Source organism: Anabrus simplex, chromosome 11 (assembly GCF_040414725.1).
Source record: "Anabrus simplex isolate iqAnaSimp1 chromosome 11, ASM4041472v1, whole genome shotgun sequence".
NCBI lineage: Eukaryota > Metazoa > Arthropoda > Insecta > Orthoptera > Tettigoniidae > Anabrus > Anabrus simplex.
Window position 1 is genome coordinate 34577727 of NC_090275.1, and position 13080 is coordinate 34590806.

Below are 13080 nucleotides of genomic sequence, written 5' to 3' on the forward strand. Positions count from 1 at the left end.
AACATAAGAAATGTCATCTGAACTGGCAAAAGAATTCCAGAATATCTTTCAGTTTTATGTTGTTGTTTTTTCTTCTTTTTCTACTGGCTTTACATCGCACCGACACAGATAGGTCTTATGGTGACGATGGGACAGGAAAGGCATAGGAGTTGGAAGGAAGCGGCCGTGGCCTTAATTAAGGTACAGCCCCAGCATTTGCCTGGTGTGAAAATGGGAAACCACTGAAAACCATCTTCAGGGCTGTCGACAATGGGATTCAAACCCACTATCTCCCGGATGCAAGCTCATAGCTGCGCACCTCTAACCGCACGGCCAACTCGCCTGGTGCATAAAAATTAAGGACAGAGACAATCAGGGTTGTTCATTAGAGAAAAAATACACTATCCTATAAAATGTTAGATATTCAATCACTGATATCTGAGTACTCATCTTCCGATTCAAGAGTATTCACAGCTGCTATAAGTTCGAACTCTGAAAGCACTTGCCATTCGCTACTTGAAGACATTTTTACGAGCTGCCAACCTAGTTTGCGTACCAAGCTGAGAACATTATTTCATATATCTAACTGCAGACAGCGTTAAAATGCAGTCTGTATTTGGCTTATGGTCCATTATGTCCCTAAAAGATGTAGCTTGCTGCCACTCAAGTTTGAAAACCAAAGGAAACTCCAAAAGTACCAATTTCCTTTTCAGAAATGTAGCTACGAGTAGTTGTTGCCTACGAGATTCTCAAGCGTAGCAGTGTAACGGTTAATGATGTTGTGCATTCTCTCTCCTCACTGGTCCAACTAGGACTCCGATACATCATTCCTGGCATCAAGAATGAAACGTGTCGTGCAGTTTATAATTATTTTTAAAGTATAATCTGTTATTAAATGTTTCCTTTTTTGGATATTTTCTCATTTTATTTATTTCTGGCAAACTTAAGAACTTCACAGTTATAGATAAAGTAAGCCAAAACTGAAAAGAAATGGCTCTCACAACTACTCTCTATTTATTAACTTTAGATACTTGAAAACACGTCAAACATTAACGGATACATTAAACTAACACTTTTATCATATACAGTATTGCACTTTACAGTCTTCAACAGTCATATAGGTTTCTGAATTGCAGTGGTCTTACTCCTGATTGCCTGACTTTCCACTAAAACTTTAACTTCAGAAATTACAGCAAACATATCTGAATCATTCCATTGGAGGGCAAATTCCTGCAGCTCCTTTAAATTTGCAACAGTATCCTGATAAGCCGTCACTGTACTCATCAGTTTCTTCTTTGAAAAAATATCATCTTTCTTCTCCTCTTATTTTCCCATACAGAGAACTACTGAACCGCAAGTAATGAATTCCAAAGATGACTGACTTCTATTTGTAGAGAACCATGCAGAAAGTGGATTGTTCTGGCAGCCTAGTTTGTTGAAGAAAATACATAGCAGTTAATCCCCAAAAACAAAGGAACTGGGGAAGAAGAAGGAATATATTGTACCACATACAGTATCTGCTCTTACATCACAGACCATCCAATACATCTATAGGACGGTTAAAATATTCTTCTTCTTCATGTGCCACGTCCTCGCAGAACGTTGGCGATCAGTAGCATGATCTGTTGTTTGTTCATAGCTGTTCTGAACAGAGTAAGCTTTGTCACCCCAAACCACTGGCTCAAGTTGCCGAGCCATGATGTCCTACTTCTCCCCGGACCACGTTTTCCATTAATTTTCCCTTGGAGTATTACTTGCAGAAGGTGATATTTACAGTTCCGCATCATATGACCAAAGTATTCTAGTTTCCTTCTCTTGATGGTAGTGAGAATTTCTGGTTCTTTGTTCATACGGTGCAAAACGTCTATATTGGTCATTTTAGCTGTCCAAGGTATCTTCAGCATCCTTCGGTACGTCCACATTTCAAATGCTTGCAATCTCTTGCACAGGGTCTCAGTTAGTGTCCATGCCTCAACGCCGTACAACAGAATGCTGAAAACGTAGCACTGGAGTAGTCGTGTCCGTAGTGAAATGGAAAGGTCACAGCTTGTCAAAAGTTTCCTAAGTCTCTGAAAAGAAGTTCTGGCCTGCTCAGTTCTGCATCGGATCTCGTGAGTAAGGTCCCAGTCATCATTGATGTGACATCCCAGGTATTTAAATGTTGCTACTAGAAGGATTGGAAACTTTCCATTTAAGAGCATATTTGACAGTGTCAGCTAAATCCAGGGTGGAACGCATTATGTTTTACACCCAACTCGAGGGACTGGATGATTTTTCAGTTAAAGGCATGTTTCTGGTTAACAGGTTTTATTGTATTTGTTATCAACTCATAGCAAAGCTCTAGTAAGTTTAAGTTTTGAGTTCATCGCCATGTTGTTGTAGAAATAACCCTTATCAATGAAAATAGATTATTTATAACACTAACATGGATGCAAACCACAGCGACTGCTTATTGTTAATGTGGAGAATAAAATATTAACAAAAGAGGTCAATTAGAGATTTTATGCTTGTATATTCTAATCAATGCAACAGACCTGTTCAAATTGCATGCTTTGAAAGAAATACCTGCCTTTTATCATTCTAACTTGAATATTATTCATCTTTTGCTGCATTGGTGTTTATAGAACAACATTATTGAGAGTTGTCGATCAACACATCAAGACTGTCTGATGTAAGTACTATAGGATTGGTCTCTCTGCAGTGTTCTCTGCCTCTGGCTACAAGCCATGGACAGCAACTACTTATTATCGCGGCCACACTGACATTAGTGTAAGTAACAGGCCTGATTAAAGGTATTATAAACGAGCAAGTCCTGAGAGATAAGTAAGAAAAAGGATTGATTTATTTTTCTGCCATGGTCACACAGGCCACACATACACGGTTAAGAGGTAAACATGTACATAGAAAGTGATAACAGAAACATCTCAGATGAAGGAAGAACTCTCTATATCCCACCAAAGAAGGTGTACTGAATAAATATTTGACTACAGCAAATGTTCAGTTCCATGTACAAGTCACCTCTCCATTATCGCACAACACGGCAAATTCATAGGCACCAATACACTACATACATTTATGTAAATAGGCAAATGGAACTATGGTAGTTAGGGGTGTTTTACTTTAGTTAATCAAGTCATTTTATACGGGGTGAAAATTCTCTTACAATTTTTAATTCTAAATCCAATGCACTCCTCTGCGAAAGTAGTGTTAATATTTATAATCTAAAAAAATATTTTAGATATTTGGTCCTTTCATACTAAAACATCCTACAACTATAAAGATAGAAACCAGTGAAATCTACAGACAAAAACTTTCAAATTTGTTCAGGGAAATTGTAGTTTCTATAAATTTTGTTATGTACAGAATTTAGATGGAACTAATATTTCTGGAGATATTTGGAAGTTTGTGAAAAATACAATAATCATGAATATCACCATTGTCATTATTATTATTATTATTATTATTATTATTATTATTATTATTATTATTATTCACAACGCTGTGCCCAATATTTCCGATAGTTTGGGTTTAATGCACTTTTACCTTACGAATAATAATAATAACTTTCACAATTATTATTATAATATACAGTGGTTCGATACAGCTAATATTAATGGAGAAATTTGACACTTCCTATTTAGCCTTTTTAATAATGCTGCACTACTGTATACTAACCAAATAACATAGAGTAATATATTTGTATCACATGGGATTCAGTTAGGTGAAAATGTAATAAGTAGTTTGGGCTATGCTGACAACTTGGCCTTAATGGCAGATTGTGCTGAAAGCCTACAGTCTAATATCTTGGAACATGAAGGTGCAATGAGTATGGTATGAACATTAGCCTTTCCAAGACTGAAGTGATGTCAGTAGGTAAGAAATCCAAAAAGAACTGAATGTCAGATTGGAGATACAAAGCTGGAACAGGTCGATAATTTCAAGTATTTAAGATGTGTTCTCCAAGGATGGTAGTATAGTAAGCAAGGTTGAATGATAAAGCTAATGCTCTGAGCTCGCAGCTGCAATCAACAGTATTCTGTAAGAAGGAAGTCAGCACTCGGACGAAACTATCATTACATTGGTCTGTTTTCAGACCAACTTTGCTTAAGGGAGTGAAAGCTGGGCGGACTCAGGATATCTTATTCATAAGTTAGAATTAACAGACACAATAGTAGCGAGAATGATTGCTGGTACAAACATGTGTGAACAATGGCAAGAGGGTACTCAGAATGAGGAGATGAAGCCGTACACATAAACCGGCTTCGGTGGTGGGGTCATGTCAGGCGAATGGAGGAGGATAGGTTACCTAGGAGAATAATGGACTCTGTTATGGAAAGAGAAGTAGAGGGAGATGATGGTTAGGCTTGGTTTCTAATAATTTAAAGATAAGAGGTATAGAACTAAAGGAGGCCACAGAACTGGCTACAAATAGAGGTTTGTGGTGACTGTTAGTAAATTCACAGAGGCTTGCAGACTGAATGCTAAAAGGCATAACAGTCTATAATGAAGATGCATATATGTATGTTATATTTTTTATATTGTAATAATCATTTAATTGTCTATTGTTACTGTATTGTGGGTATACTGAATCCTTTTAGGCTACCTGAATTTTTTAATGATCTTCAGTACTGGCAGATAAAATTGTAATTTTATTTATATCGATAAATATGAAGAAATCACGATTACCTTTAATGGTCCATGTCCAGCCATGTTCGTTTATTCTTTTACAATAACAAAGTCACAATAGATAGCTCTACATCACCAAAAGTAAGAGCTTTATATATCGTATGGCTTTTAGTTCTGGAAATCTCCGAGGACGTGTTTCGGCTCACCTGGGCAGGTCTTCCTATTTGACACCCACAGGCGACCTGCACACATGGATGTGGGCTGATGATTATGATTATGATGATGATGTAAGGAGATTGTGAAACCTGGTGTCGGCACGTAGCCTCCTCCTGTCGAATAATATCAAAGGGTCTGCTCAAAGATTTATGTCCCAGCACCATCAACAGCGCCATGTGCCCTCACTCCACATGAACACTGCAGGAAGGTCTGGAATCGAATCCAGGCTTTTGGCACACAATCTAGTGATTGGAAATTGTACACCATCACCTCTCCTACCCTGCCAGCCACCATCTGATGGTGAAAACTTCTTCGACCAACGAGACTTGAACCCACTAACCACGTTGTCAGACCATACAGACTTGACGCCCTGACGATTATGGCCAGCAGATGGGCTAGCAAGAGCTAATAAGTACTTGGACATGCACAAGGACATGCTATATACATTAAAATCACGGAACGGATTTTCATGACCTAAAAATATTAAAAATATGCAACCAAATACTACCTAAAAAGCATTCAATAATATGACACACAAAGAAAAAAATATATGACCTTACAGATTAATTCACTCGCATATAAAAATGTGATCTTACAGTTTAATTAATTCACATATAACTAACATCTCATAAGTACTACTGGTTACATATTATTTCTATCTTCTACCATTTAAGTTCTTTGTTCTAATTCACCTTCAGCTACAGCAAGTTATGTACCCTAAAAAGTTACAAATAATATAACAATCAGTGACAAAGTACAGTTATACCTCATTATAATGCAGTACTTCGTTCAGAGCATAGTTGGCACAATAACGAGGGTAGCATTAATTTTAAGTCACATTTTGAAACATTAATTTGAATGACTTTTGCTACTTAGTGACATACTGTACCATGATTTTCTGGAATACTATTAAATACAACATTTCATTTTTGTAGGTATTCTGTATTTGTACAATACCATGACAGATGATGCATACAAATTTTATACAATTATCATAAGCACAGTAGAGTACATTTATTCAGGTCTGAAAAATTACTTCAATGGAACATAGAGATACACAGACAGGACTGAAGTTCATAAAAGGTCAAGGTGAGCTTCTGCCAAACTCTTTATCCTCAAATTGCTTTGTCCAGGGTTCCAAAGCTATTCTCAGAAACAGTCGGCAGTGATAACCCATAAGGAAATTCTCATTGTATTCCATTATCAGTCACCCAGAGCAGTTACAGCAAATCCCTTGAGCTATACCTCCCAAGATAATGAGCTACTAATGAGGGTTAATGGCATCCAGCCTGTTCACATTCCTAAAGGATTTAGTAACAGCCATGTTTCCATTTGAAGATAAAGTTTCCAGATTCCTGCCAATAATTTTGCAATATATCAAGAGTACACTTTTAACACTGTACAACACTTTTGTACCTGTGCCACCAATGGTGGAGTGGTAGGCAGACTGGCATTATATTGAGGTAGTTCCTATGTTACAGGATTATCTGCTCTTTGCTCATTGTGGATAATAACTGACAGTGGTGGTATATCAGGAACAATATACAGGGAACTGACTGTAATTGGCTAGCAACTAATCAGCAAATTATTTCTGGCATTAGTTCCTACTGTCAATGAATTTATTTATTTATTTATTTATTTATTTATTTATTTATTTATTTATTATCTTTAACAATTCACTTTACATTGCACCAACACAGATAGGTCTTATGGAGAAGATGGGATAGGAAAGAGTAAAGAGTAGGAACAGGAAGCGACCATGGCCTTAATGCCCCAGCATTTGCCGTGTAAAAATGGGAAACCGCAGGAAACCATCTTCAGGGCTCTTGACGGCGGGGTTCAAACCTACTATCTCGTGAATGCAAGCTAATAGCTACGTGATCCAAACCGCACAGCCATTTGCTCGGTGTCAATGTTAACTGGATAATCATATGTATTCTCAAGTTGGCAAACTGGAAAACTCTTCAGCTGTCACACAAGATGTCTTCATAATTGGATAAACTCCACTAGATATCACATGATGTCATGGGAGCAAATTTGAATAAATATATTTCATCCAGGGGAAATTCTGGTTCAGAATCCTAAAATTTTGCTTTGTGTCCATAAAGACTGTCGGTTATTTTGTGAAGCTTAGAATAACCAACATCGGACAACAGCACCCTTTCTAATTTTGCACTAATTGTATCAGCTATTTCACCTCTTCATCCTCAAGTTTGTTTTACAATTTTCAGTGCATAAGAAAGTGGAAACCCTACAGTTTCAAGACAAGTGATTGATCTTGATATTCTGCCGAACTTCAATGTTTTGTATGCCAAGTTTCTAACTAAGCTCTTAGAAGAAATCAAATCTTGCACAATGTTAATACATGATGAATTACCCTCTCAAAGGAATCACGATTTTTGCAATAAAAAATAATAATCATATGGCCTCAGCTACCACGTGCAAGTATTTTTTATTTGATACCATCTAGTTGCTTGCCTGTCAATTTCAACATTCCGTTTTACTCTAGGCTTACTAGATGGCAGAGAAAACTGAATCTCTCTTAGGTGTCTATGGCCGAGTTTTAATGATTTTTTTTTTTTCCGGGTAAACACTAACTACGTTACCAAAGATCTTTTACTTGCCAACATCGTATGACATGGAGTGTAAAATGGATTTTTTTTCCTCCCTTTGAAAATCTGATTACCTCTGCCAAGTTTGAACCTGCTATCTTGGGCTGAGCAGCATCGAGCCACGTCCTCCAGCAAGTACCCTAAAATGTGGGCTGTTTCTTTCATCATCTATACTCAAAGTGGAGCTTTAAGGAACATTTTTTTTTCCCCATGCTAGAAATTAGCCTGTCTATGTCGGGGTAGTTGCTTCAAACCTCTTCTGCCACTCTATGCAAACCACGAGACACGTATAACATGGACTATTTCAGGGTAAAATAGTTTAAAGTCCTTTCCCTGCCTTGGTCGTGCGCACGGTGGCAACGGTTACAAACAGTAGAATGTTTTCTCTCTTTACATCAACTGGCCAGAGTATCTTCACAGCTTCATCAAACATCAGTACAATGGCAGTCATTACTAAAAATCCATTCCCCAAATTCTTGAATGAACTGCCTTAGTTTCATACTCTCTGAACACTTCCGTTTAGGCATGTTGAAATCACATTCAAAAGATTGAAATTGCGATCTCAAATCAAGGACAGTTGAAGACAGAATGGGAGGTTTGTTCAGTTGCCCTCACCTTGGAACTAAAATCCTGGCAATGTATCCATATGTGATGAAGGCAGCAGAGGCCTTTTTGTAAGCTTCCCTAATATTGTACATGTAACTTGCAGACAAGAACTGCACAAAATTTGAACAACATTGAACGAGTAGTTTAGAAGATATTGCAATGTCTGTATTAGCACACAAAATTGTGGTAACTTGCAAGAATTAATGACTGCTGTAGGGGTAATACGGTTTATACATGAATGAATATTGCTGCTTCACGAGTTAATAGGTCTAACAGTTCACAATTTAACCACTTGCTCTATTTTTTTTGTTTTGAACAGCCTACCAGAATTATATACTGCCTATGATAATATGAGAGAAATGAGCATTTTAATAGTGAAAGAATTCCTGAAAATGGAGATTAACCTCCACATACAAACTCTAAACTTTCTCTCCTTATAATAATAGTATACTAGAGGACCTGTAGCATTCGTTATAAATAGGTCACATAACTTGTCTTGATATGCCTGTCATAGTCATATTGTTTTGCCTGCCTTTTCAATAGTTTTATGAACATTTAATAAGAAGCACATTATGATATGCTGCAGTTCATAGTCAGAATTAATCCATTCTGACGTCTATTTGGTAAAAATCCATCCATATATTTGTTTTTGTTTTTTTTTATCCTGTAGTTCTTGATGTAAAGCTTGGTATTGTGTCGCAGAAGGCAATAGTATTTTTAATCGGAGTTATTCTATGTAGAACGGTTGTCTTGTGAGTTCAGAGGTTAGTCTAGAAGGAGCGTGTTTTACCACGCAGAGAACTTTTTTTAAGATAAGTGGCCATCACTCTTTCTATTGTAGCTAGGTTATCCTTCGATAGGTGTTGCAAGTAAATGTCTAAAGCATATGTCATGATGGGGTCTGTTTGTATGTAGACCTTTTCTCTTAGAAACATGAAAGTTATTAGGAATGCTCTGCCATCTTTGAATACATTTGGAAGCTGGAAAAGGTTAGAAAATCAAGGAGTATTTAGCAGGGAATAGTATTCTCCCTTGATCAGAGGAAGTCTCGCTTAACAGGTAGTAACCAAACATGGCTGCATGCAATGAAATTACTAAGGATGAAAATCACATATATCGGAATATTAATGAAAGTATCAGTCGCTTAGCAACCTGCTTAGTACAGAATGTATTGCAGGTTAGAGTAAGCCTTCACCTGCAATTATTGGAGTAATCATTTAGTGATTTGCTCAAAGTTGGCTGAACTGAAGAGACGTATCAATGTCTCATGATTCACCAGCAAGTAATTCCAGAGAGAATACAACAAAAATGAAGCAAATCAGTTCAGAAAAACGGACAAATGGATTTGCCAAAGATGCTTTTAGTAAACTCTTTTAATACATAGATTAGGAAGATAACAATATATTATGCACACGAACTACCTATCCTAAAACAAGGAAAACTTCCTCAGGAAACTGGGGTTTTCACACATGGTGTTAAAGTAAGAAGAGAAGTAAACATCATTCAAATTATCTTTTTTTTTCTTTTTTTACATTACACAACTGAGACAGGGATAGGAAAGGACTTGGAATGGGAAAAAATGTGACTAAGGCCTTAATTAAGGTACAGCCCCAGCATTTACCTGGTTTGAAAATGGGAAATAAGAGAAAACTCTCTTCAGAGCTGCCGACAGTGGGGTTCGAACCTACCATCTCCCGAATACAAACTCACAGCTACGTGACCGAAACCACATGGCCAACATGCTTAGTGTTCAAATTAGTTTCTAACTACCAAAAACTTTCTAAATAGAACTTACTGAATTACTTAACTTACTTACTTGATTCAAGAACTGGAAAAAATCCAAAGAAAAGCAGCTTGATTTGTTCTGGGTGATTTCTGACAAATAGTAACATCACAAAAATGTTGCAAAGTTTGGGCTGGAAAGACTTGGGAGAAAGGAGACGAGCTGCTCGACTAAGTGGTACGTAATACCAATATAAATAGTCCGTTATTGGACATAAATTTTCTAGCTCGAATAACGGACCATTTATATTGGTATTAAAAATTTACTCATTTGGGACAAATATTTCAGGTTCCCTATGTGAATCAACATCTATATCATAAGTGGTATGTTCCGAGCCGTCAGTGGAGAGATGACGTGGTATGACATTAGCAGACGAATAAGTTTGAGTGGTGTCTTTAAAAGTAGGAAAGATCACAATATGAAGATAAAATTGGAATTGAAGAGGACAAATTGGGGCAAATATTCATTTATACGAAGGGGAGTTAGGGTTTGGAATAACTTACCAAGGGTAATGTTCAATAAATTTCCAATTTCTTTGCAATAATTTAAGAAAAGGCTCAGATAACAACAGACAGGGAATCTGCCACCTGGAAGACTGCCCTAAATGCAGATCAGTAGTAATTTGATTTGTTTTGAACTTTAATGTAGTAGCAGTTACAGAAATTGCCTCCTGGCTAAAAAGACAAAGATTTGATCCTCAACAGCAGCAGTTTCTCTCCCCCTCAGCCTCCGACACTCCATAATATGACTCATTTATGGCTTTAGGGTCTTCAAGTAAGATCTACGACCAACATCCTTTTCATACCATTTACATAATTTTGAAACAGAACTGAACTCACTTTGAGCTGCATCAGGGAACTGGGCAGCGAGAACACTGGTATGACTGGTATCGTTACAGCACTGCGCTGCACCATAGCCACACCAGGTTCGTTCTCCGGGCCCGGCCGCTCGGGAGCCATCATTCACCTGAAACATATCAATGGGACTCAATTAGTGAATCCAAGACATGTGTTTACATGCAAGAGACAAAATCAGTAAATCAACTTCTCATATATTTCTTTCAAGTGTATTTAATTTACCTCTTAGGATAAGAAGATCAATTAATTTTGAGTAAATGTTTATTGTATTCCTCTAAACTAGCAAGTCCCAACCAGGGTTCCGTGACACCATGTAAGGGGTTCTGCTAAACAGTATAAAATATTTTATGAACAATCATAAAACTCAACCAGTGTCTTTCTGCATTGGACACTGCACACGAACCATTCTGACTGCAGTGGATGCCCTCTTAACCAGCCTGTTCTGGAACTGCTTGGATAACGAAAAGGTCACTTAAACTGACAATATTAAAGAAAGGGCCTATCCAGCAATTTATAGTACTATACTTACATTTAAGGTACTTCACCATATTTGACTTATTTCTATAAATATTAGGCTCATACAGTTTGATTATGGTAATCTACAGAATTACAAATTATTTAATAAAAAAATACAGAGCACAGTAGATACAACACGACTGTTTGCCACGATACGAAATACTAGATTCAGTAAAAGTCTAATAGCTCTATTCTTCTCTTCTGAACACAATCACTTATTCACTTAAGTAAACTTTTGAAAAATGTTGATTTTAGCATTCACTGAATCATTAAAATCTACTCGTATAATAATTAAATGAACTAAACACACGGAACTGATTTTGTGTCCAATGATTTTTAATAAATTATGTTATTGGTTTTATGTCCCACTTACTACTTTTACGGTTTTCGGAGACGCCGAGGTGCCGGAATTTTGTCCTGCATGAGTTTTTTTTAATGTGCCAGCAAATCTACCAATACGGGCTGACGTATTTGAGCACCTTCAAATACTACCGGACGGAGCCAAGATCGAACCTGCCAAAGTGGGGTCAGAAGGCCAGCCACTCAGCTCAGCGCACAAAGAATCCTCTCGGCCGTTAATTCTTGGCGTTTTAGACCGAGCTCGCTATCCCACCATCACATAGCTCCTCAATTGCAATTCTGTAGGCTGAGTGGACCTCATATCCACGTAAAAATCCCTGACCTGGCCGGGAATCCCGCCTCCGTGGCTCAGGCGGCAGCGCGCCGGCCTCTCACAGCTGGATTCCGTGGTTCGAATCCCGGTCACTCCATGTGAGATTTGTGCTGGACAAAGTGGAGGCGGGACATGTTTTTCTCCGGGTACTCTGGTTTTCCCTGTTATAATTCATTCCAGCAACACTCTCCAATTCTTTTAAAATTGTACAATTTTTAGAAAAGCAAAATGATGATGCAAACTGTGAATTTTATGTCGAATTTCGCTCGTATCACTTATTTGAGTCAACGTCCGGTTTCGTGGCTAAATGGTCACAAAAGCACAGGTCGCCTGTAGGGCGTCAACTCGAACGACCTGCATCGGGCCTCTCTGGAGGTCACATGCCATTTTTAATTTAGTCATCAGAAAGTATCCTCTTCTTCTCTTGATCATGTGGTAATTCTAGCCCAGCGTTTCTCAACCGGGCCCTTCAGGAAAACGCGGAAAATGGCATAAAGATTAAATGCGGCGATATCCACTGCCTAATGAAGTGTGTAATAATTACTACAGACTTTTCAGATACCAAAAATGAACATTATTATTACATGAAGTGTGTCTTAAATAATCGATAAGCATTCAAAATATTATATGAAGCTATGCTTATTTCTGTATTATGGACATTGCAAAATTAAATTTGTGATTTGTACCTTTAAAGTTGTAATTTTCTTTTCCACCTCGCTACCTAATTGCTACTAGTTTACAATAAGATAGGCACTGAATAAAAGCATTAGTATTTTAAAAACGTATGTTTTAAAAACAAGGGACACAATGCATACAAATCCGTTTAAATGGGGTACAGAGGTGTAAAATAATAATAATAATAATAATAATAATAATAATAATAATAATAATAATAATAATAATAATAATACGGTTGGGGGAACTCTGCCCTGGGCAATGACGGTGGATTCGACAGGCATTACTGAACACACGATATTCAGTGCGAACACCTCACGGACTCCAGGTAGTGAATAAATCTTTTTTTTTCGTCGCACCGGCACAGATAGGTCGTATGGCAATGATGGAATAGGAAAAGGCTAAGACTGGAAAGGAAGCGACCATGGCCTTAATTAAGGTACAACCCCAACATTTGCCTGGCTTCCGACAGTGGGGTTAGAACCCACAATCTCCCGAATGCAAGCTCACAGCTGCCCGCCCGTAACTCGCTTGGTG

General features: G+C 37.6%; 1 protein-coding gene across 4 annotated transcripts in view; it reads right to left on the reverse strand.

The window, feature by feature from the left end:
• Positions 1 to 13080, reverse strand: part of LOC136883072 (forkhead box protein N3) — a 264776-nt gene that overhangs the window by 74508 nt on the left and 177188 nt on the right. For all 4 annotated transcript variants that reach the window (XM_067155231.2, XM_067155232.2, XM_067155229.2 and 1 more), the window contains exon 2: positions 10662 to 10788. In XM_067155231.2, the coding sequence (XP_067011332.2) occupies positions 10662 to 10784 (123 nt within the window). In that variant the 5' untranslated portion in view covers positions 10785 to 10788. The remainder of the gene's footprint in view (positions 1 to 10661; positions 10789 to 13080) is intronic.